At 44.5% G+C, this 24752-nt stretch overlaps 1 protein-coding gene and 1 long non-coding RNA gene across 2 annotated transcripts; one reads left to right on the forward strand and one right to left on the reverse strand.

Annotated features, from left to right (window-relative positions):
- Positions 1 to 1504: 1504 nt before the first annotated feature.
- On the reverse strand, positions 1505 to 5664 carry LOC116354942 (uncharacterized). The gene is made up of 2 exons (XR_004204114.1): positions 5427 to 5664; positions 1505 to 2644 (listed from the first exon to the last, which is right to left on the reverse strand). It is a non-coding gene; the product is annotated as an uncharacterized LOC116354942 (long non-coding RNA).
- An 861-nt stretch (positions 5665 to 6525) lies between these two features.
- LOC109910249 (cystine/glutamate transporter) lies at positions 6526 to 21545 on the forward strand. The gene is made up of 13 exons (XM_020509380.2): positions 6526 to 6981; positions 7246 to 7731; positions 8892 to 9018; positions 9968 to 10083; positions 10343 to 10468; positions 16885 to 16984; positions 17146 to 17190; positions 17299 to 17422; positions 18071 to 18174; positions 18653 to 18749; positions 19522 to 19671; positions 19916 to 20093; positions 20378 to 21545. Exons 2-13 carry the CDS (start codon positions 7449 to 7451, stop codon positions 20431 to 20433), a joined length of 1506 nt encoding a protein of 501 aa, XP_020364969.1. The 5' UTR covers positions 6526 to 6981; positions 7246 to 7448; the 3' UTR covers positions 20434 to 21545.
- The last annotated feature ends 3207 nt before the right edge of the window (positions 21546 to 24752 follow it).

Raw genomic sequence — 24752 nt, forward strand, 5'->3', positions numbered from 1 at the left:
TACAGTTTTATATCTTTATGTTTGAAGCCTGAAATGTGGCAAAAGGTCGCAAAGTTCAAGGGGGCCGAATACTTTCGCAAGGCACTGTAACTCTGGGTCTTCCTTTCCTGTGGGGGTCCTCATGAGAGCCAGTTTCATCATAGCGCTTGATGTTTTTTGTGAATGCACTTGAAGAAACTTTCAAAGTTCTTGAAATGACCTTAATATCTTAAAGTAAAGACGGACCATTGTTTCATTTTGCTTATTTGAGCTGTTGACATAATATGGACTTGGTCTTTAACTAAATGGGGCTATATTCTGTATACCACCCCTACCTTGTCACAACACAACTGATTGGCTCAAACACATTAAGAAGTAAAGAAATTCCACAAGGCACACCTGTTAATTGAAATGCATTCCAGGTGACTACCTCATGAAGCTGGTTGAGAGAATGCCAATAGTGTGCAAATCTGTCATCAAGGCAAAGGGTGGCTACTTTGAAGAATCTCAAATATAAAATATATTTTGATTTGTTTAACACTTTTTTGGTTACTACATTATTACATATGTTATTTCATAGTTTTGATGTCTTCACTATTATTCTACAATGAAGAAACTAGTACAAATGAAGAAAAACCCTTGAATGAGTATGTGTGTCCAAAGTTATGACTGGTACTGTCTATATGGATGATTTAGAAAGCCAGGCACGTTTAACAGTCAGGCTATTGATTATGGACCTAATTAAGTGGGTGTTTCCGCTCTCCTCAATTTTCGCTAATATGAACATAGCAACATGTAGGGAATTCGGCTGAGCGTCTCACTCATTTGTGGCTTTCGTTCAAAAAAAGTTAGATTATAATGCAGGGTTAAAGGCACATTCTTTCTGACCGTCTTTAGCATATGCAGTCTCTCTCTTGCTCCAGCTCATTTAGTTTGAAATATTATGTGGATTATAATAAATTGAAATATTTGTAGGGGTTGGTGCATTTTTTGTTAGGGCAAGTCAGGTCTGTGATATTGAGTTAGAAATGTAAAACTTTGGAGGACTGTAATACATTACAAGTTTGCGCTTTTTGGCCATTAGTCTAGACTTTACAAAAGGACTCAACTCTGACTGACCACAGCATGTATCCGTAGTCTAAACTGTAGCACAAATTGGGGGATTTTTGACACCAAGAAGAGCTTTTGGAATAAATGAGGGTGTGAATGGAAGTGTGAATGTGTCTGTCCGAGATTCTCTCTCTAGCACTAGAGTCCTGCATTGGGCAAAAAAATCAGCTATTGTGAAAGAATACTTGTGGATATTGTTGGTTTCCTCTTTCGCTTCGAAGAGGCCACACTCGCCTTGGAGGCAAGCAAACAGCCTGCTCTTCACCTGGTAATTATGTGGTTTCAAAGGATTAAGCATCACCTACAGATGGATTTGTGGTGTCAGAGAGAAGCCAGCTGCGAGCCTGTGACCAGGCACGGTGGATGACATCTTTTTCCTGCACAGCAATTTGAAGAAATCTGAGTGACAAATGGATTGTTTTTGAACTTATTGTTTTAGTAGCTTTATTTGTTGGCTAATATCAGAAGGATCTTTCAAAGCGATTTGAGTTGTCAATGTGACACATTGCATTGTGAAAATAAAAATATATCATTCTTAATTTATGGCATGGTTTCCTTTTAGCCAAATGTTGAAAAGAAATGTAGGTAATGAGGTATAATAGCCTACTGTCTGTAGTGATAAAAACAATTGGGCTAAATACATGAATGTTTTTCTTGTTGGGTAATGGATCGACTCTCGGAACTAAGAGGCAGCTTCTTTCTTCAATATAATCATTAATTCAGAAGGTTAAACCCATAGGTCTTAGGCACGCAGTAAATTCATTTAGATTACCAGGTTCATTTTTCATTAGGTTATAATAATCCATGCCTTCTGGGAATGTTATAAAGTCCAAAAGTTATGGGTGGAGTTACAAAATTGGACGTCCCTGAATTAAAGTCTCCGGCCACTAGGAGCGACGCCTCTGGGTGAGTGGTTTCCTGTTTGCTTATTTCCATATACAGCTGACTGAATGCGGTCTTAGTGCCAGCATCTGTCTGTGGTGGTAAATAAACAGCCACGAAAAGTATAGCTGAAAACTCTCTAGGCAAGTAGTGTGGCCTGCAATTTATCACAATATACTGTACTTCAGGCGGGCAAAATCTAGAGACTTCCTTAGATTTCCTGCACCAGCTGTTTAAAAATATGCACAGACCGCCCCCCTTCATCTTACCAGAGTGTTCTGTTCTATGCTGTCAGTGCAGTTTATATCCTGCTAGCTGAATATCCATGTCGTCATTCAGCCACGATTCCGTGAAACATAGGATATTACAGTTTTTGATGTCCCGTTGGTAGGATATTCGTGATCGTACCTCGTCTAATTTATTGTCCAATGACTGCACGTTGGCGAGTAATATTGACAGTAATTGCAGCTTTCCCACTCCCCTTCTGTTGGTCCTCACGAGGCATCCCGCTCTGTGTTCCCTGTACCTGCATTTCTTCCTCTTGCAAATAACGGGGATGTTGGCCTTGTCGGGTGTTTGGAGAATGTCCTGTGCCTCCTGATTGTTGAAGAAACAATCTTTGTCTATTCCGAGGTGAGTGATCGCTGTCCTGATATCCAGAAGCTTTTTTTTGCTGTAAAATACAGTTGCAGAACATTATGTACAAAATAAGTTACAAATAACGCAAAAAACATACACATAATAGCACAATTGGTTGGGCTCCCGTAAAACTGCTGCCATTTCTTCCGGTGCCATTTTAGTGTATGTAAACTTCTGACCCTGTCACGCCCTGACCTTAGTTATCTTAGTTTTCTTTATTATTTTGGTTAGGTCAGGGTGTGAGAAGGGGTGGTTTGTTGTGTTTTCTACCTGTCTAGGGTTTTTGTATGTTTATGGGGTTGTTCACTAGTCTAGGTGTTTTGTATGTCTATGGTTGCCTGGATTGGTTCTCAATTAGAGGCAGCTGTTTATCGTTGTCTCTGATTGGGAACCATATTTAGGCAGCCATATTCCTTGGGTAATTTGTGGGTGATTGTCTATGTACTAGTTGCCTGTGTCTGCACTTATTCTATATAGCTGGCACTTTTGTTTGTTTTTGTATAGTTCAGTGTTCTTCCTTCATTAAAGAAGATGTATTCAAATCACGCTGCGCCTTGGTCTCCTCACTACGACGATCGTGACAGACCCACCGGAATTGTGATACAGTGAATTATAAATGAAATATTCTTTCTGTAAACAATTGTTGGAAAAATGTACTTGTGTCATGCACAAAGTTGATGTCCTAACTGAAAAACTCAACTCTGGACCTCAAACCATTGTTCCCCTAGTAAATAATATGTGTTTGACCCAAGGACAGGGGGAGGGTCAACACTGTGTGGGGTCAAAATGACCTAACCCTCCCGCTGTCCTCGGGTCATTTTGACCCCACACTACAGAGGTCTCTAGCCTCCTGGTTTTCTGTTCTACCTGATAATTAATTATACAAATTAATTACTAAATCAGTGCTGATTAGAGGGGAACAATGGTTTGAGGTCCAGAGTTGAGTTTGAAGGCTCTAGTTTATCTCATATCAGTAAGGAAATTTACATTATCTTGTGACACTGACAATGCAGTCATACATGACTACATAACCACACTGTGGGAGATTTTTTCCATGACTTTAGTTACACACAGGCCGACAGAAACAGACCACTGGCCACGCTATGAAAAAAACACTTCCTCTTCTCTAACCAATACTACTGCTCTCTCTTGCTCTGCCCCCCCCCCCCAACACCCCTTCAGTGCCTAGTTGGCAAGGTGATAAAATCTGCTGTTCTGCCCTTTCACATACAGGCCCACAGAAACAGACCTCTGGTCACTCTATGAACAAACAACTTTCTCTTCTCTAACCAATACTCCTGCCTCTCTCTCTCGCTCTCTCTCTGCGCCCCCAACACCCCTCAGTGGCCAAGCCGGAAAGGTGGACAAATCTGCCGTTCTGCCCTTGAGCAAGGCAGTTAACCCCCAACAACAACTGCTCCCCGGGCCCCCATGATGTGGATGTCAATTAGGGAAGCCCCCTGCACCTCTGATTCAGAGGGGTTGGTATAAATGCAGAAGACACATTTCGGTTGAATGCATTAATTTCGGTTGAAGTGCAACTGACTTGGTATCCCCTTTCCCATTCCTTCGCCTCTTCCAACCCACCTTACTCTTCAAGCTTGACCTACATTTCACAGGGATTCACTGGATTTGGTGGAACACTGTTGCTCTCGGCAGCTCCCCGCCCTGGGAGATGCCAGTGTGTTCTCCTCCCAGATTGGACGGGGGAGGGTCTTAATAATTAAAATACAGACAAACAGAAACACAACAGGAGCCAAACAGAACAGCAGCCTATAGCCACAGGACCAACAGCAGCCTATAGCCACAGGACCAACAGCAGCCTATAGCCACAGGACCAACAGCAGCCTATAGCCACAGGACCAACAGCAGCTTATAGCCACAGGACCAACAGCAGCCTATAGCCACAGGACCAACAGCAGCCTATAGCCACAGGACCAACAGCAGCCTATAGCCACAGGACCAACAGCAGCCTATAGCCACAGGACCAACAGCAGCCTATAGCCACAGGACCAACAGCAGCCTATAGCCACAGGACCAACAGCAGCCTATAGCCACAGGACCAACAGCAGCCTATAGCCACAGGACCAACAGCAGCCTATAGCCACAGGACCAACAGCAGCCTATAGCCACAGGACCAACAGCAGCCTATAGCCACAGGACCAACAGCAGCCTATAGCCACAGGACCAACAGCAGCATGGCACCATGCTATTGTGTTCTCTCTTTCCATCCAACATCTGCCTGCCTCTGCCGGAAGTGTTAGCCCACTCAGCGTTTTGTTGCATTATGAATCGCTGTAGTAATTGTTTCATTAGGAACACATCCTCATTAGGTTTCACTCTCCAGATAAACACATCCGCTCACAGTAGATCATGTGAATGCTCTAGGGATGTGTGTGCATGCCCTGCAGATATCAAATGTGCCCTGCTTGCGTGTGTATGTTGTTTTGGAGACTAGTAAAGTGTATGTGTGTGTGTGTGTGTGTGTGTGTGTGTGTGTGTGTGTGTGTGTGTGTGTGTGTGTGTGTGTGTGTGTGTGTGTGTGTGTGTGTGTGTGTGTGTTATGGCCCAGGTTAACCAGCTCTGACATTATTATCACTGCTGTGGCTCAGCTAAACAAACTGTCTGAGCTTCTGTTTTAATAACCAGCTCTGAGCACACACACACACACACACACACACACACACACACACACACACACACACACACACACACACACACACACACACACACACACACACACACACACACACACACACACACACACACACACACACACACACATACAGATTAGTTAGTGTTTGTATAAGCCTCACCCTGTAGCATCCCAGGGTGTTGGAGCACTTCAAGGTAGAGCACAAGGGAAAAGCAGAAAGGTTTTGTCCATTTTCTCTTTAATCTCTTAGTGTTGGATCCTTTAGAGAGAGTGCGAACCCTCCCATTACCATAGTTGCCCTGACAAGGATAGCTTGCCTGAGGGGGAGCGTTTCAAATATGCAAATACATTTTCTCACCCCACAGAGGGAAGTGAAAAATTGAGGCTGTTCCAAACGTTTGGCTGACTAGTCTCATCGTCATGGTGACTGTCAGGCTATGACTAGGCAATATCAAACTATCCAGAATTCTCTGAAAAACAGTCACCGTTACAACGTTATGGTAACGGGAACTAAGAACCTTTCAACACCATTGGAGTGTTAAGCAATTGGATGATGATGAAATGTTTTTCAAAGTGTTTGATTTTAGGAGAATCTCTGAATTCTTAGAATGTCTATTCATTCAAAAAAGCTACAACTTCTAGATAAGTGAAAAGTTATTTTGGACAAAGAGGAAACAAATCACTGACCAAGGTTGCTTCGAATTGAGCACTAGTACACCGTAACTAAAGTGACATTAAAACTTACCTCTATATCACAGGAGGTTGTTGGCACCTTAATTGGGGAGAATGTGATTGTGGTAATGGCTGGAGCGGAATAGGAGGAATAGTACCAAATACATCAAACACGTGGTTTCCAGGTGTACGATGCCATTCCATTTGCTCCGTTCCGGACATTATTATGACCCTCAGCAGCCTCCGGTTCCACGTGTACATCACTCCACCTAACATATTTTGTATCCACGTATCACTTGGCTTCTCATAAGTGTCAGGCAGCTGTAATGTTGCATCATTTTCTGGCTACACCTCCCCCACACTTACTAGCATGCTACACAGTTTCCCTCTGCAGGGGTTCTCTGTTGACTCGCTGGAAGGCAGATGGAACCACCAGCATACATTTTCAGAGCCAATAGATGGAATCACCCAGGTATGCTGGTGGTTCCATCTGCCTTCCAGCGAGTCAACAGAGAACCCCTGTGGCACGCCCCTATAACTTTGAAACTTTGCTTGAATCAATGGGTTGTTTGCTTTTGTCATTACTTGGTTGTTAATGTTTGCTTGGTGTGGTATTGTGTATGATCTTACTGGAAGCCGTGTGTATTCACAAGGGTATTTGTGGTAAATGTGGTCAACGACAAGTCCAGACCGTAGGCGTTTATGATGATTCACATGCGTCATGTGACGTCAGAGGCGTTTGGCCAGGCAGCTAGCGTTGGGTGACAGAACCTAGTTTCTTGTTCCCCTTTTGTTTTGGGAGAACTGTGATGGAGCCTTCAAAGGGGGAGTGTGGAGTTGCCACTCAGGTGATTATTTAGATACATCCTGAGGCAGAGGGTATCAGCGAAACACCTCTCACAACAGAAACACTACCAGACTGCTTCTTCAGGGAGGCACAGGGACCAGCCAGATAATACAAGGTCTGGGAGAGAGGGAATGCTGAAGAGAGAGACATAGAGCGAGGCAGACAGACAGAACTAGTGGAGGACAGACAAAAGAGGGTGAGAGACAATAGTGTGGGGTAGTGTAACAAAGTGGGAGAGTGAAAGAGAGATCGACTGAATGAGTGGGGCTTCAGAGCGAGATTAGGGTGTGCGTGTGTATGTGTATGTGTGCCTAAGAGAGAGAGAGAAAGGGAGAGAGAGAGAGGAGAGACCATTCCCCAGAGGATTGGTCTAGCTCCCAGTAATAGAAGTTTATTTGCACAGCAGGACCAGTAACAACCTACCTTGTCAGAGTAACTTACTGTTCTGTCGTCCCAACAGCAGGTCACTGAAGACAGAAGGAAAAACACTAAGGTTGATTTGGGACCTAGCGTGCCAGAAGAGAATGTGAGGGGCTTGTTTATGACATATCTTGTGTTGAAGAGAGCGTGTGTGAGAAACACTGCATGTGTTAGAGAGAGTGAGTGTGTGAGTGTGTGTGTGTGTGAGTGAGTGTGTGTGTGTGTGTGTAAGAGAGTTCAAGGATGACCAGGAGGTCAGTTAATGGTGAGGGGACTGGGGTGAACAACACCCCCCAAAATGGGGGACACCCAGGGGATACCCCTGTCCCAAAAGAGGACCCTGACTCCCCGCACGGAAAGGTAGAGCTTAAGAAGAAGGTGACCCTGCTTCGGGGAATCTCCATCATCATAGGGACCATCATCGGCGCGGGAATCTTCATCTCTCCCAAGGGAATCTTGAAGAACTCTGGGAGTGTTGGAATTTCTCTGGTGGTGTGGATCGCCTGTGGAGTACTGTCTCTGTTTGGTGAGTCACACGTGTTTGTCGCCACGACAACACCCCACCTCCTCAGGGAGAAAGGGAGGGAGAGTGGAGACAGACCTGAGTAAAGGTGTGCAGAGTGGTTTTATGATGCGAGTGAACTGAAGGTACGGGGAAGGAGCTTTAGTGTTTTTATTGCAGTTCAGTCTATTGGGTTACGACTCCCTTGCTTCCCCTTCGTTGAAGACACTAGAGCTGATGCCTCCTTAAACAAAGTGCTAAACTTGTAAAGCAGCTTTTCTTGAGACAATGAGTGTGATTTCTTGAGACAATGAGTGTGATTTAAAGCTTAGGGGGATGGATGAACTTTGCTAACTGTCTGCTGCTATGGGAAAGCTTCTGCTTCTACCCTAGTATTATTTCATCATGAAACTGTAATTACAGCAGCGTTATTCTAGCTACTGCCTTCTAACTAACCATCAAACTGCTGAAACCTCAATTACCTTTTACGTTAACCTATCTTGCATTTTCTCTTTCTCTCTCTCGCTCTGACGCACGCACGCACACACAGACAGACACACACAAGTGCACGCGCACTCACTCACTCACTCACTCACTCACTCACACACACAGAGCTGTAGGATCTTAAAGGGATACTCCTTACCCAGAGTCAGATGAACGCATGGATACCATTTTTATTTCTCTGCAACTAGGAACTAGGAAGTTAGCAGTAGTTTGAGTCAATGCTAACTAACTTCCTTCATATTGCACGCAGACATGTTAAAATGACAAAATCCTACAGTGTCCCTGTAATTTGACCAATACTGTCACAGCAAAATAATCCTGCAGCAACATCATTTTAACATTTATGTTTCTTGAGCAGTGGCTAGGCTATTAACTGGCCAAAAGTAGGTTACATGAAAAGTGCAATAGTGTTAATATAGCCATGTGTTAGTGTTGGTATTCAGTCAATTTATGTAAATCACGAAGCTCATCTGCATCTCCTGGAAAATTCTCAGCAAAAACAGGGAACAGGGAACAGGGAACAGGGAACAGGGAAATTTAGGTCCTACAGACCTGTACAATGCATACAATGAAAAATACAAGGAATCACACTTTCCTCTTACAGTAGCCACTTACCTGTTTGTTGTTGTAGATGGGTAGCCAGTTTCCTGTCCTAAACCTTTCCCTCTCTCCTATCCCAGGGGCCCTGTCCTATGCAGAGCTGGGAACCAGCATCAAGAAATCTGGAGGACATTACACCTATATTCTGGAGGCCTTTGGACCACAGATGGCCTTCATACGTCTCTGGGCTGACATCATTGCCATCAGGTGTGTGTGTGTGAAAGTATTTATTGTGTGTGTATCTTGTATGTGTGTTTGCGTGTGTGACAGAGACAGAGGCAGGAAGTGGGGTAGACACTTGCAATACAGTGTGTGCACATCACTCTATACTGTCTGTTTGTGAGAAGGGGAGGGGCATTCTAGAGTTCATCTCAGCGTTGTACAGGTAGTAAAGCCTCTCTGATCCCATCCTGGTCCGTTGATACCTGTGTTAGCAGAGCAGTGTAAACAAACCTGCTATACTATACTGTACTACAGAGTATCATCAGGCTAGGGGGGACGTATGGTTTTGGGTATATGGCGAATGAACAGTGATCGGGGATGAGCCAACAGACTGGGAAACAGTTATTAGATTCTAATTAGAGCCAAGATCAATAGAAAACACTGGAATTTATTCACTTCCACGTGTGGAAGAAATGTGTGTTTGCTATTTTGGAATACTTAGTGTGTACGTCTACCTGCTGTGTAGTGTAATAATGTGTCAGTGTTCTGAGAATTAAGTTTGACGGTTATTAGCTTCTACATGTCTGACCAGATTTGTTCCAGATATTCTGAATACATAACATTTTCCATTTCATTCTGGACACAGAGTACCTTTAGTTATATGTATTTACTCAATGTACTTTATTTCTATTGTATCCATTTCATATCAATAATAATCATATATATTTTTTTATGTTTTTTTGTCTCAACTGAACCTAACAGACATCTTTGAGTTAGTAACCAGTAATAACAGTTAATTGACTGTTATAAACAAGTGTGAGGTTGTGTAAGACAGGTCAGTTAGAGGTCAAATGCTCCCCAACACTCTGAACAGTGCATGCTGCCCCAGATCTCACAGCTTTGTGAGTCAGCATTTCCGATCGATGTGTTTGCTGCATGTGTATTTTTGGGTCAGTGTTTTGGGGTCTGTGTGTGATGGTGTTGTTTGTTCTAGACCTGCAGGGTTGGCAGTGATATCCCTGGCCTTCGGACAATATATCCTGGAGCCCATATTCATGCCGTGTGGAGTGCCAGAGATTGCTATCAAACTGGCCACCTCTATAGGAATAAGTACGTCTAAGATTTATGCTACAGTATTATATTGAATTGAACAAACGTTTGGAATATAGGATTTTAGTGCTTATCAGTGAGATGGTTCAGCTGAATGTAAGATACCGGTCAGTTTCACATAAAGTATGTGTGTGTTTGTGTGTGTGTGTGTGTGTGTGTATGTGTGTGTGTGTGTGTGTGTGTGTGTGTGTATGTGTGTGTTTGTGTGTGTGAGTGTGTGTGTGTGTTTGTGTGTGTGTGTGTGTGTACTACTCCACAGCGTCAGTGATGTATCTCAACAGTATGAGTACGAGCTGGACAAACAGAATTCAGATCCTCCTCACCTTCTGCAAGCTGCTGGCTGTCGCCACCATCATCGTACCTGGCCTCTATATGCTCTTCAAAGGTTAGCCTTCGTCATCTTAATCCTCATCCTCATCATCATCCTCATCATTCTCATCTTCATCATCACCATCATCATCCTCATCCTTCTCATTCTCATCCTCATCATCATCCTCCTCATCCTCACATTAATCATCATCATCATCATCACATTCATCCTCATCATCATTATCATCCTCATTATTGTCATCATCCTCATTTTCATATTAATCATCACCATCATCATCCTCATCATTCTCATTGTCATCATCCTCATCACATTTATCCTCATTGTCATTATCATGTTCATCCTTATCATCACCCTCATTATCACATTAATCATCATCATCATCATGACATTCATCCTCATCCTCATTATCACATTAATCATCATCATCATGACTTTCCTCCTCATCATCATTATCATCGTCATCATCCTCATTATCACATGAATCATCATCCTCATCATCACCACGACCATCATCATATATTTGACACTGGATTAAAACAATACAAATGGCATGCTTATGCTCACATCACATTGAATCTGACACTCTTTCTTGGCTCTCATCAAAAACCTCGAAACCCTGTTTGTGGTATAGGGTTATATTTGTTTGTTTGTTACAGGGACATTCCACAGATACCAGGTGTACTTTAACTAGACGATTAAACGCAACTCCGCGGTGTGTAATGGCTACAGAGTACCTGTTCGACACATTACAGGCTATAATAACTACAGAGTGGCTGCAGGCCTATACATAGCTAACAGACTTTTAGGGGGTTATTATCTGCCCCTTTGGAAGTGTGTTCCATTAGACAGAAATACACTACATATGTGTGTATTGTATTGGAATGCTCTTGGGGGTGCATTCTTACACATACCCATGCTGATATACTTAGAAAAATGCACCAGTCAAACAATCAACTAGAATCGATATTGTTTGGTGTTTGTGTAATTCCTTCTTGTGCGTGTGTCTCATTCTGTGTGTGTGTGTGTGTGTGTCTCATTCTGTGTGTGTGTCTCACTCTGTGTGTGTGTGTGTGTGTGTCTCACTCTGTGTGTGTGTGTGTCTCATTCTGTGTGTGTGTGTGTGTCTCACTCTGTGTGTGTGTGTCTCACTCTGTGTGTGTGTGTCTGTCTCACTCTGTGTGTGTGTGTGTCACACTCTGTGTGTGTGTGTGTGTGTGCCTCACTCTGTGTGTGTGTGTGTCTCACTCTGTGTGTGTGTGTGTGTCTCACTCTGTGTGTCTGTCTCACTCTGTGTGTGTGTGTCACACTCTGTGTGTGTGTGTGTGTGTGTCTCACTCTGTGTGTGTGTGTCTCACTCTGTGTGTGTGTGTCTCACTCTGTCTGTGTGTGTGTGTGTCTCACTCTGTGTGTCTGTCTCACTCTGTGTGTGTGTGTGTGTGTGTGTGTCACACTCGGTGTGTGTGTGTCACACTCTGTGTGTGTGTGTGTGTGTGTGTCACACTGTGTGTGTGTGTGTCACACTCTGTGTGTGTGTGTGTGTCTCACTCTGTGTGTCTGTCTCACTCTGTGTGTGTGTGTGTGTGTGTGTGTGTGTGTCACACTCTGTGTGTGTGTGTGTGTGTCACACTCTGTGTGTGTGTGTCACACTGTGTGTGTGTGTGTCACACTCTGTGTGTGTGTGTGTCACACTCTGTGTGTGTGTGTTGTTGTGTGTCTCACTCTGTGTGTGTGTGTGTGTGTGTGTCTCAATCTGTGTGTGTGTGTCTCACTCTGTGTGTGTGTGTGTGTGTGTCTCACTCTGTGTGTGTGTGTGTGTGTCTCACTCTGTGTGTGTGTGTGTGTCTCACTCTGTTTGTGTGTGTGTCTCACTCTGTGTGTGTGTGTGTCTCACTCCGTGTGTGAGTGTGTCTCACTCTGTGTGTGTGAGTGTGTCTCACTCTGTGTGTGTGAGTGTGTCTCACTCTGTGTGTGTGAGTGTGTCTCACTCTGTGTGTGTGTGTGTGTGTCTCACTCTGTGTGTGTGTGTGTCTCACTCTGTGTGTGTGTGTCTCACTCTGTGTGTGTGTGTGTGTCTCACTCTGTGTGTGTGTGTGTGTCTCACTCTGTGTGTGTGTGTGTCTCAATCTGTGTGTGTGTGTCTCACTCTGTGTGTGTGTGTGTCACACTCTGTGTGTGTGTGCCTCACTCTGTGTGTGTGTGTGTCTCACTCTGTGTGTGTGTCTCACTCTGTGTGTGTGTCTCAATCTGTGTGTGTGTGTGTGTGTCACTCTGTGTGTGTGTGTGTCTCACTCTGTGTGTGTGTGTGTGTCTCACTCTGTGTGTGTGTGTGTGTGTGTCTCACTCTGTTTGTGTGTGTCTCACTCTGTGTGTGTGTGTGTGTGTGTGTGTGTGTCTCACTCTGTGTGTGTGTGTGTCTCACTCTGTGTGTGTGAGTGTGTCTCACTCTGTGTGTGTGTGAGTGTGTCTCACTCTGTGTGTGTGTGTGTCTCACTCTGTGTGTGTCTCACTGTGTGTGTGTGTGTCTCACTCTGTGTGTGTGTGTGTCTCACTCTGTGTGTGTGTGTCTCACTCTGTGTGTGTGTGTGTGTGTCTCACTCTGTGTGTGTGTCTCACTCTGTGTGTGTGTGTGTGTCTCACTCTGTGTGTGTGTGTGTGTCTCAATCTGTGTGTGTGTGTCTCACTCTGTGTGTGTGTGTGTGTGTGTGTCACTCTGTGTGTGTGTGTCACTCTGTGTGTGTGTGTGTGTCACTCTGTGTGTGTGTGTGTGTCACACTCTGTGTGTGTGTGTGTGCCTCACTCTGTGTGTGTGTTGTTGTGTGTCTCACTCTGTGTGTGTGTGAGTCTCACTCTGTGTGTGTGTGTCCTCACTCTGTGTGTGTGTGTCTCACTCTGTTTGTGTGTGTGTGTGTGTCTCACTCGGTGTGTGTGTGTGTGTGTCTCACTCTGTGTGTGTGTGTCTCACTCTGTGTGTGTGTGTGTGTGTGTCTCACTCTGTGTGTCTGTCTCACTCTGTGTGTGTGTGCGTGTGTGTGTGTCACACTCTGTGTGTGTGTGTCACACTCTGTGTGTGTGTGTGTGTCACACTCTGTGTGTGTGTGTGTCACACTGTGTGTGTGTGTGTGTCACACTCTGTGTGTGTGTGTGTGTCTCACTCTGTGTGTCTGTCTCACTCTGTGTGTGTGTGTGTGTGTGTCACACTCTGTGTGTGTGTGTCACACTCTGTGTGTGTGTGTGTGTCACACTCTGTGTGTGTGTGTGTGTGTGTGTGTGTGTGTCACACTGTGTGTGTGTGTGTCACACTCTGTGTGTGTGTGTGTGTCACACTCTGTGTGTGTGTGTTGTTGTGTGTCTCACTCTGTGTGTGTGTGTGTGTGTGTCTCAATCTGTGTGTGTGTGTGTGTCTCACTCTGTGTGTGTGTGTGTGTGTGTGTGTGTGTCTCACTCTGTGTGTGTGTGTGTGTGTCTCACTCTGTTTGTGTGTGTGTCTCACTCTGTGTGTGTGTGTGTGTGTCACTCTGTGTGTGTGAGTGTGTCTCACTCTGTGTGTGTGAGTGTGTCTCACTCTGTGTGTGTGAGTGTGTCTCACTCTGTGTGTGTGTGTGTCTCACTCTGTGTGTGTGTGTCTCACTCTGTGTGTGTGTGTGTGTCTCACTCTGTGTGTGTGTGTGTCTCACTCTGTGTGTGTGTGTGTGTGTGTCTCACTCTGTGTGTGTGTGTCTCAATCTGTGTGTGTGTGTCTCACTCTGTGTGTGTGTGTGTCACACTCTGTGTGTGTGCCTCACGCTGTGTGTGTGTGTGTGTGTCTCACTCTGTGTGTGTGTCTCACTCTGTGTGTGTGTCTCAATCTGTGTGTGTGTGTGTCTCACTCTGTGTGTGTGTGTGTGTCTCACTCTGTGTGTGTGTGTGTGTCTCACTCTGTGTGTGTGTGTGTCTCACTCTGTTTGTGTGTGTGTGTCTCACTCTGTGTGTGTGTGTGTGTGTGTGTGTCTCACTCTGTGTGTGTGAGTGTGTCTCACTCTGTGTGTGTGAGTGTGTCTCACTCTGTGTGTGTGTGAGTGTGTCTCACTCTGTGTGTGTGTGTGTCTCACTCTGTGTGTGTGTCTCACTCTGTGTGTGTGTGTCTCACTCTGTGTGTGTGTGTGTCTCACTCTGTGTGTGTGTGTGTGTGTGTCTCACTCTGTGTGTGTGTGTGTGTCTCACTCTGTGTGTGTGTGTGTGTGTCTCACTCTGTGTGTGTGTGTGTCTCAATCTGTGTGTGTGTGTCTCACTCTGTGTGTGTGTGTGTGTGTCACTCTGTGTGTGTGTGTGTGTCACTCTGTGTGTGTGTGTGTCACTCTGTGTGTGTGTGTGTCACACTCTGTGTGTGTGTGTGTGTGCCTCACTCTGTGTGTGTGTTGTTGTGTGTCTCACTCTGTGTGTGTGTGTTGTGTCTCAATCTGTGTGTGTGTGTGTGTCTCACTCTGTGTGTGTGTGTGTGTCTCACTCTGTGTGTGGTGTGTCTCACTCTGTGTGTGTGTGTCTCACTCTGTTTGTTGTGTGTGTGTGTGTCTCACTCTGTGTGTGTGAGTGTGTCTCACTCTGTGTGTGTGTGTGTGTCTCACTCTGTGTGTGTGAGTGTGTCTCACTCTGTGTGTGTGTGTGTGTCTCACTCTGTGTGTGTGTGTCTCACTCTGTGTGTGTGTGTGTGTGTCTCACTCTGTGTGTGTGTGTGTCTCACTCTGTGTGTGTGTGTGTCTCACTCTGTGTGTGTGTGTGTCTCACTCTGTGTGTGTGTGTCTCAATCTGTGTGTGTGTGTCTCACTCTGTGTGTGTGTGTGTGTGTGGGTCTCACTCTGTGTGTGTGTGTGTGTCTCACTCTGTGTGTGTGTGGGTGTCTCACTCTGTGTGTGTGTGTCTCACTCTGTGTGTGTGTGTCTCACTCTGGTGTGGGTGTGTGTGTGCCCTGTGTGTGTGTCTCACTTCTGTGTGTGTCTCACTCTGTGTGTGTGTGTGTGTCTCAATCTCTGTGTGTGTGTCTCACTCTGTGTGTGTGTGTGTGTGTGTGTGTGTGTGTCACTCTGTGTGTGTGTGTGTGTGTGTGTGTCACTCTGTGTGTGTGTGTGTCACTCTGTGTGTGTGTGTGTGTCTCAATCTGTGTGTGTGTGTCTCACTCTGTGTGTGTGTGTGTGTCTCACTCTGTGTGTGTGTGTGTCTCACTCTGTGTGTGTGTGTGTGTGTGTGTCACTCTGTGTGTGTGCGTGTGTGTCTCAATCTGTGTGTGTGTGTCTCACTCTGTGTGTGTGTGTGTGTGTGTGTGTCACTCTGTGTGTGTGTGTGTGTCACTCTGTGTGTGTGTGTGTCACTCTGTGTGTGTGTGTGTGTGTCTCAATCTGTGTGTGTGTCTCACTCTGTGTGTGTGTGTCTCACTCTCTGTGTGTGTGTGTCTCACTCTGTGTGTGTGTGTGTGTGTCTCACTCTCTGTGTGTGTGTGTGTCTCACTCTGTGTGTGTGTGTCTCACTCTGTGTGTCTCTCTCACTCTGTGTGTCTGTCTCACTCTGTGTGTGTGTGTCACACTCTGTGTGTGTGTGTGTCTCACTCTGTGTGTGTGTGTGTGTCTCACTCTCTGTGTGTGTGTGTCTCACTCTGTGTGTGTGTCTCACTCTGTGTGTCTCTCTCACTCTGTGTGTCTGTCTCACTCTGTGTGTCTGTGTGTCACACTCTGTGTGTGTGTGTGTCACACTATGTGTGTGTGTGTGTGTGTCTCACTCTGTGTGTGTGTTTGTCTGTCTCACTCTGTGTGTGTGTGTCTCACTCTGTTTGTGTGTGTGTGTGTGTCTCACTCTGTGTGTGTGTGTGTGTGTCTCACTCTGTGTGTGTGTGTGTGTCTCACTCTGTGTGTGTGAGTGTGTCTCACTCTGTGTGTGTGAGTGTGTCTCACTCTGTGTGTGTGAGTGTGTCTCACTCTGTGTGTGTGAGTGTGTCTCACTCTGTGTGTGTGAGTGTGTCTCACTCTCTGTGTGTGTGTGTCTCACTCTGTGTGTGTGTGTTGTGTCTCACTCTGTGTGTGTGTGTGTGTCTCACTCTGTGTGTGTGTGTCTCACTCTGTGTGTGTGTGTGTGTCTCACTCTGTGTGTGTGTGTGTGTCTCAATCTGTGTGTGTGTGTCTCACTCTGTGTGTGTGTGTGTCTCACTCTGTGTGTGTGTCTCACTCTGTGTGTGTGTGTGTGTCACTCTGTGTGTGTGTGTGTGTCACTCTGTGTGTGAGTGTGCGTTACTCTGTGTGTGTGTGTGTGTCACTCTGTGTGTGTGTGTGTGTGTGTGTGTCAATCTGTGTGTGTGTCTCACTCTGTGTGTGTGTGTGTGTCTCACTCTGTGTGTGTGTGTGTCTCACTCTGTGTGTGTGTGTCTCACTCTGTGTGTGTGTGTGTGTGTGTGTGTGTGTGTCATTCTGTTTGTGTGTGTGTCTCACTCTGTGTTTGTGTGCACACAGGGGAGACTAGGAACTTTGAGAATGCTTTTGACGTCAGTAATATCAAGCTCACAGGTCTTCCTCTGGCCTTCTACTCTGGGATGTACGCCTATTCTGGGTGGTAGGTATGGACTTCTTATAACGTGACTAGCTCTTATATCTAATTCTAGGTGACACTTTGCATGAATCCGACAGGTATAATGCATTATTGACTTGTCATGAGCTCTTGTTATCTATATCCTAATGTCAAATTGTTGTAAATCTCTAACTTTTATCCGACAGGTTTTACCTTAACTTTGTGACTGAGGAAGTGGAGAATCCAGAAAAGTGAGTTTCTCATTTCATATCTCATTTACACAGGTTTGCCTCATCGTAAGGTGAGATCAAGTTATATTTTGATTTGGTTGTCGGTCTCAAATGTGTACATATCCTCAGGACTGTGCCATTGGCCATCTGTATCTCCATGGCGATAGTCACTTCCTGCTACGTGCTGACCAATGTGGCATACTATACTGTAATGTCAGCAGAGGAGCTGTTGGCCTCGCAATCCGTCGCCGTGGTAAGGCATCTAACAAACCCTCTGTCTATCGGCCAATTTCATTGACACTGATCTTACTACACCCCCCCCCCCCGAGTCCTATAGATTTCTGTGTGTGATGTATTGATACACTTGAGCTGTAATGACTGCAGTCTTAGACCTCGTTCATCTGGGCCTAATTCCATCTAGCTCTGAGGAGTGACTGATCGGTGTTGCTTTCCTGCACTTTAAACTTAACCTTTCATCATTAGTGGGACGCCAAGCCCAACACCTATGCTTCCCAGTATGGCCTAATGTGATTCCACACAGCCCATCCCTCTCAATAATAATTACATTAGGTCCAGTGTAAATTGCATAGTCTTAGACAGAGCCTAAAATTAGTCTGCACGCTGTTCTCCCGGCCAGTTTGGTGTCGGGGGAGATTCATTCACTAAAAGGGCTCTGATCTGATCAGGCTTTTTTAAAGGAGTTTGTTTCATTACAGTTTAAAAGGTCGGTGATGCTGCTCTTAAGGAAAGACTGAATGCATTTAGCTACCTATGTTCTTAAACTAGATGTTCAGTGAATTGAGAATCTTTCTCTGTATCTCTTTGTCCCTGTTTGGTTCATACTTTTTTTTATCTCTCTCTCTCTCTCCTCTCTCTCTCTCTCTCTCTGTTGTGTGTGCAGACATTTGCAGAGAAGACGATGGGGAACTTTTCGGTGGCAGTGCCGGTATTTGTAGCCTTGTCGTGCTTCGGTACGATGAACGGCTGCTTGTTCGCTTTCTCAAGGTGGGCTGCGTCAACACAGGTGTCAAACCACACAGCCTTGGCTAGCTTTTCCTGCCAAGGAGAATGACAAAATGCCTTCACTCCCTGACACACAACTGTGTGTGAGGAATCTCGCCACTTTTTTTTTCTTCATTCAACTGCCAAACTGTGTTATGCAGAAGTTTGGATGTGGAGGTCGAACATAGAATACGCAGTATAGTGGTATAGTGAAAACAAAATAGCTGACACTGCTTTACTTAGACACTGCCAACTTTAATAGAAGAATAACAGAAGAGTGAGTTCTTGGGCGCCGTACTACTATGACTGACCCTGTAAAACAACACATTTCACTGCACCTCTCCAGTGTATGTGACAATAATACAATATATATATATATTTTTTTGGTGCTTTTTTTTGGCTCTGACGATGATGAAGTGTTGTTTTTGATAGTAGTTCACATTTTCTCATGTAACCCTGAAGATTGTGTTGGTCATTCTAGAATGTTTTATGTGGCGTCACGAGAAGGCCATCTCCCTGAGGTTCTGTCCATGATCCACGTCCGCAGACACACACCTTTGGCAGCCGTCATCATTCTGGTCAGATAAACATTTTAAAAAATACACACAGATCAGGGGTCGGATTCACAGAACCTTAAGAAGCAATTTCTTTTTCACTGTCATTTTTTCCCTAACTATAGACTTAAGAAGAAAGTTAAGCAAAGTTGCTATTGCTCTAAAAGGTTATTGGAAATGTTCTTGCGCTGTTTCTTATGTTATGTTTCTTATGTTAAGCAAAAGGTTAAGAAGAAATTAGATTTTTTTTAAATTAAGTTCTTGGAAGCTAAACCCTTGTCTTAAACTCAGGGCAGTGAGAGAAAAAGCTCATGAAAGCAATTGACCATGTTTAATTCACACAAACTTTATCTGAAAGTTTCAGTATTGATTATTTTAAACAGGTTTTAGAACCGTAATCTCAGTAAGAAATATGCTAAAATGATTGCCATTGCTATATAGCTAAATTGGTTGCCTAGCAACACACATTTTAAGAAGATTCGTTAGAAGATATTTGAGAAGTTCATGAGAAAATCATTCAATCTTAAGATATTGTTGAGGAATTGCACTTACGAATTAACTTCGTATTTCTTCTCTTAAGAAGCGTCTTAAATTTTTGCAAATCTGTGAATCTGGGCCCTGTTCTTTTAGAGTTCACAATAAATACTTTGCATTCCTTCCTGTACTCATCGTTTGCATGTTTAACTGTTAACATGCTTTGTGGTGACCTTTTAGCATCTCTACGTAATCCTCATTGGATCCGTGTGTGTTCTCTGCGTGTGTGTATGTGTGTTCTTTCTCTGTGTGTGTCCTCCAGTACCCCATGACGGTGTTCCAGCTGTTTGTGGGAGATATCTACAGCCTGTTGAACTTCATGAGCTTCCTCCGCTGGCTCTTCATTGGCGTGGCTGTGCTGGGCCTCATCTACATGAGATACACGCGCCCTGACATGCCACGTCCTTTCAAGGTCAGTCCAACACACGTGAACACATAAATACCCACATACACGCACAGACAGGCATGTAGTCACAGACACACATTCACATTCAATGATGACACCTCTCCTTCGGTGCCACTTCATAATCAAGCATCTTGCACACATGGACGCACAAATAGAGCATGGGTCTGTCTGATGGCTGTCTTAGTCAACTAATGAACACTTTACGGAATTGATCCTTGAGTCCTTTGTACTTCTTTGTCTTTCTCCCCAGGTTCCTCTTTTCATTCCAGCCATTTTCTCCCTCACCTGTTTCTTCATGGTGTTCCTCTCTCTCTACTCCGACCCCGTCAACACAGGGATAGGATTCGCCATCTCACTAACAGGAATCCCAGCCTACTATATCTTCATTGTGTTTGACCGCAGACCCAAGTGGCTACAGAAGAGTTTAGGTAACACGCTACCTACACGTAGGAGCCATTACATGGACTTTACATAACACTGAAAATCATACATACTACTGACATACGGACTGCAAAGGATTGATCAGTGCTTCAGTGGACCATGAAACTATACATGCATTGATTACAACTATACATACATTTTCTGCATTGCATCCTATTGTAATTGCTGCATTAATACCAGTAATGTGTCCATTTGGACACTTTGCAAATAATCTTGTCCTAACCACAATGGTATCATAATTGTTTTTCTGTGTATTTTATTCTGTCGTCAGATTCCTTTAACAGATCTGTCCAGATCATCCTGGAGGTGATCCCAGCAGAACACTGACACCAGACCAGATCCCCACACCAGATCCGTATTTATGATCATCCACACCACAGGAGAACAGGATCGGGTGTATGAGTGGAATGGTATTAAATACATTAAACAGATGGTTTCCAGGTGTTTGAAGCCATTCCATTTGCTCTGTTCAGGCCATATTATTTTGAGCTGTCCTCTCCTCAGCAGCCTCATGTGCTCCACACCCAAGGACATCACACCGATGGCCTCTTCTATTGTATCATTTCACATTATACATTATTATGAGTCTCCCATCCTGCTGACCTTATCTAGGCAGGCTTCATTTCACATTACCAATTCAAACCGCCTGAATACTCTCTCTTCTCTCCTCACCCAAGTATTTGAAATGGAGTGGCCAGGCAGGCAGGGAGGTGAGGCTGTGTGCTTTGTGTGTGTCCCTGTGTGGGATTTGTAGGTAATCCATCTCTGTAACCACTACCCTACGGCTCCAGTTTGTAGTGGGAGCCCAGCCTCTTAGAAATGCAACAGCTTTTACTGTTGATAATATTCCAGGGAATCCTTGTAAGCTTGGAGTATAACTATCTTTGGCTACAATCACAGTTATATTTGTGTCATTGTTACAGCTAGCATTAGCCATAATTACAGCTAGTGTTAGCTACATTCAGACCTAGCTTCAGTCATTGTTACACCTAGCATTAGCCACAATCACAGCTAGCATTAAGTCAAAGTCCTCACTAGCATTAGCCACTGCTAGCATTAGCATTACACTGGATACTCAGTTTTCACCAGATCATTCAGGATGTACACAGTATGTACCGTAGCCTACCCATTGTTATTTCTATATTTTAGGAAATAAAGACAGATCCGTGAGTGTTAATTGATGTATGTTCTATAGTCTGAGTAAGAAAAGTAAACATTCAAATATGTAAACATCATTAGAGCAGTAAAGTGTGATTCATACTCAATCTACAGATGCCTGTGAAACATGATGTCCTTACACAAATGACAACTAACACAAATGGGATACACTTTTATACTTAACCTTTTTTTGAAAACACGTATGTTTAGAAATGATGTCCTGCATAACCTGAGAAAAACTCATCTGATTTCATGGAAAATAAAAACAGATTTTTTTTCAATCTGAGAGAAACTCTACTTTTGTATTCTGCAGACAATGAACGACACCATTTGCACAAGGGATAAACATTTTATTTTCACTTGGTGGAGATGGAAACCTTAAGAGACGATGGCTGCGTATAAAACAGTTTCCACACCATGTGCAGAATCTGTGTGTGTGTGTTTGCATGTGCTCTGGCTTAATTTAAGCCTCAAACGCGCTGGGCAGAAGAGCTCTATTACCACAGATGATTCACACCAGGATTATTCAAGCTGTGAAACCAACAGAAACCCTTTCCATCGAGAAAAACACACAAACACACACTCATATACACACACACACACACACACACAAACACACACTCACACGCTCGCTGTATGCCAGGATGCTGGCTGGGTACCAGAGGCTAATGCTCTCACACACACATGTGAGTGAGCACACTGCCAGAGTCCTGGCTAGTAGCCCAGAGTAGAGACAGAAAGAGAGCATCCCCCTGCTACTGCACAGCCAGGACCAGGCACATTGCCCAGAGAGAGAGAGCTAGTGTGTGTGTGTGTCTGCATTCCCATCTTACTAAGATGACTTGCATATCGTTGCCTAGAAACACATGGCTAGATCATGTTGACACATGAAATGACTTCATTTACTTACAATCTCCCTCTTGTTGGCAGGTCTGTGTAATCTCCGCTTCTCCTCCTCCTTCTCCTGTATGTTGCTCAGCACTGTCTCTGAGTCTGACCTTTCCTTCTGCTGAGCAACACACGCATGCACGCACACACACACACACACAAAGACACGCGCGCACACAACACACACACACACACACACACACACACACACACACACACACACACACACACACACACACACACACACACACACACACACACACACACACACACACACACACAATCTCTCTCTTTTCCCGATGTCTGCTCACAGCAGCCTTTTCTGCATTGCACCTCTTCCCCTGCAGTTTACTAAAAAGACACAAGGGGGCGATACAGTGCAATGTAACAGTCTTGTGAGGGGAAGTTAGTTGGTAAAAAGAGACTAAACATGAGACATTTAAATCTGAGTCACTCTATCTGTACAGCCCATCTCCACCTCTCTCTGCTCCAGGCAGGAATAAGGAACGTAAACATTGTTCCCTCTGGTTGAAACCATGACCCTGTTCTATTGGCGTACCTACAGTACTTCTGTAGGTAACAGGTTAATGTTTCTATCCAACTACAATTGTAGGTTTCTAGATGCAAACAAAATGGATTCCTCTTTCTTTTCTCATTAAAGGGAGAGTTCACCCAAATTACAAAATGACATGTTGGTTTCCTTACCCTATAAGCAGTCTATGGATTAGCATTTTAAGGCTGCGGGTCCAAATCATCCAAACGTATCTAAAAATGCATTGTGTAACTCAATGAAGTTACCTATAGATGATGTGACGAAGCGAACCAAGCAAACCATTGGCTTGCATCGGATTTGTGCCACAAATGCTGAAAAGATAGCATTTGAGACAGTGGCCAGGTAAAAATCAATGTCATATCTTGTCCATAAACTATGTATGAAATACACCACAGTGGACAACAGGCCACACATAGCAACCACGTAGTAACAACACAGTGTTTCAATTCAATGAGACCACAGTGAAAACCGAAGATGGGGGATAGAGTGATGGAGAGAGAGAGAGAGAGAGGGCAGTACTGACAGGATATGGAGGGAGAGAAAGAATGAGCGAGAGAGAGAGAGAGAAAGAATGAGCGAGAGAGAGAGAAAGAGGGAGAGAGGAATAGGGAATTGAAAAGAAAGACCAAAACAAACAGAGAGACTCATTCATAGCTGGAATGCCAGAGGGCTGAGATGTAGGTGACCTCTAACCTTGTTACTGTGGGGTCAGAGGTCATATGGTGTAATAGGTTTATTAGAAGCACTATCAGGCGGCGGTAGTGTGACTCAGACCCCTTGAGGGCGAGTCAGTCTACTGGCCCAGTATGACTAATCTTGCTAACGGAATGTGGGGATTGAAAGGTGTGTGTGTGTGTGTGTGTAGGGGTTATAGTGGAAGCCTGAAGGGTTGTGAGACACTGCCATTAAAAGAGCAGGATGCCTTCAGGTGATGGGGTTCCACCCACTCTCAAGATTCTGTGTGCCTGATTCCTTTCTCTGTGTGAGGTTGGTTAAAGTTTATAGTAATGCTGTTTATGTCACTTTCCATGCATGCTTGCACATGTGCGGCCACATGTGTGTGGAAAAGGCCTGTGGTGTTGTTCTGTCACTGTGGCTGACAGAGCGACTGTCGTTGTGACTCACCTGAAGTGAGTAATAGTGAACACACAGTATATAAGGATAGAATGGTCCACATCCACCCTGCTTGACAGATTCTCTAATTATAAAAGAGGACTGGGCGGCTGCCCTCGGGTCACTTAATGGGTTAACCATTGGTGCATGAACACACACACACACGCCCACACACACACTGCAGGCACTATGAGCTAAGTGCATTGTCACAAAGCTTTAATCAGAACAATGTGACTGTAGTTCATGTTGTGCTGTAATGCAAATTCACTTTCAGTTTCATTTTCTGTGGATGTCACAGTGAATAATAAAATACTAATATTCAACAGCTTACTTTATGTCGCTTCCTGCTCACGTGAATGAAACTAAAAGAATTCATGCATTCACATGATTATGCATTTATGTGCAGTCATAGCAATGACACATATTCACACAATCTTACATGCCCTCTTTCAGTGTGCCATGACATTACCGTGTGGCTGCCTTGCATGGAGCGGCAGGTCATTCCTGATGTAAATTAAGTTCTGGAACGCCACTGGTTGTTGCCTGGCAAAAGAGGTGATTTTTTTTTTATAAGACTAACTCTGCGTTTAATTGGTTGGCTGTGTTATAGAGGATGACTCACTGTTGCCATAGTGTTGCTCCTTTGACAGGGAGGAGAGGAGAGAAAGGAGCCAGAGAGGAGAAAGGAGATGAGTAGAGGAGGGGACAGGATAGAGAGGAAAGGAGAAAATAGGAGGGATGAAGAGAGAGGAGAGGAGAGAGAACAGGGGAAGAAAGACAAGAGGAGAGGAAGGGCAGAGGACAGAAGAGGAGAAGAAAATAGAAGAAAAGGGAGAGAAAGAGGGAGGAGAGGAAAGAGGATAAGAAGGAGAGGAGGAAAGAGAAGAGGAAATATCATCTTTAGATGCACAGCACACAATGCAGGCAGGTTCCC

The sequence above is a fragment of the Oncorhynchus kisutch genome, linkage group LG19 (genome assembly GCF_002021735.2).
Source record: "Oncorhynchus kisutch isolate 150728-3 linkage group LG19, Okis_V2, whole genome shotgun sequence".
NCBI lineage: Eukaryota > Metazoa > Chordata > Actinopteri > Salmoniformes > Salmonidae > Oncorhynchus > Oncorhynchus kisutch.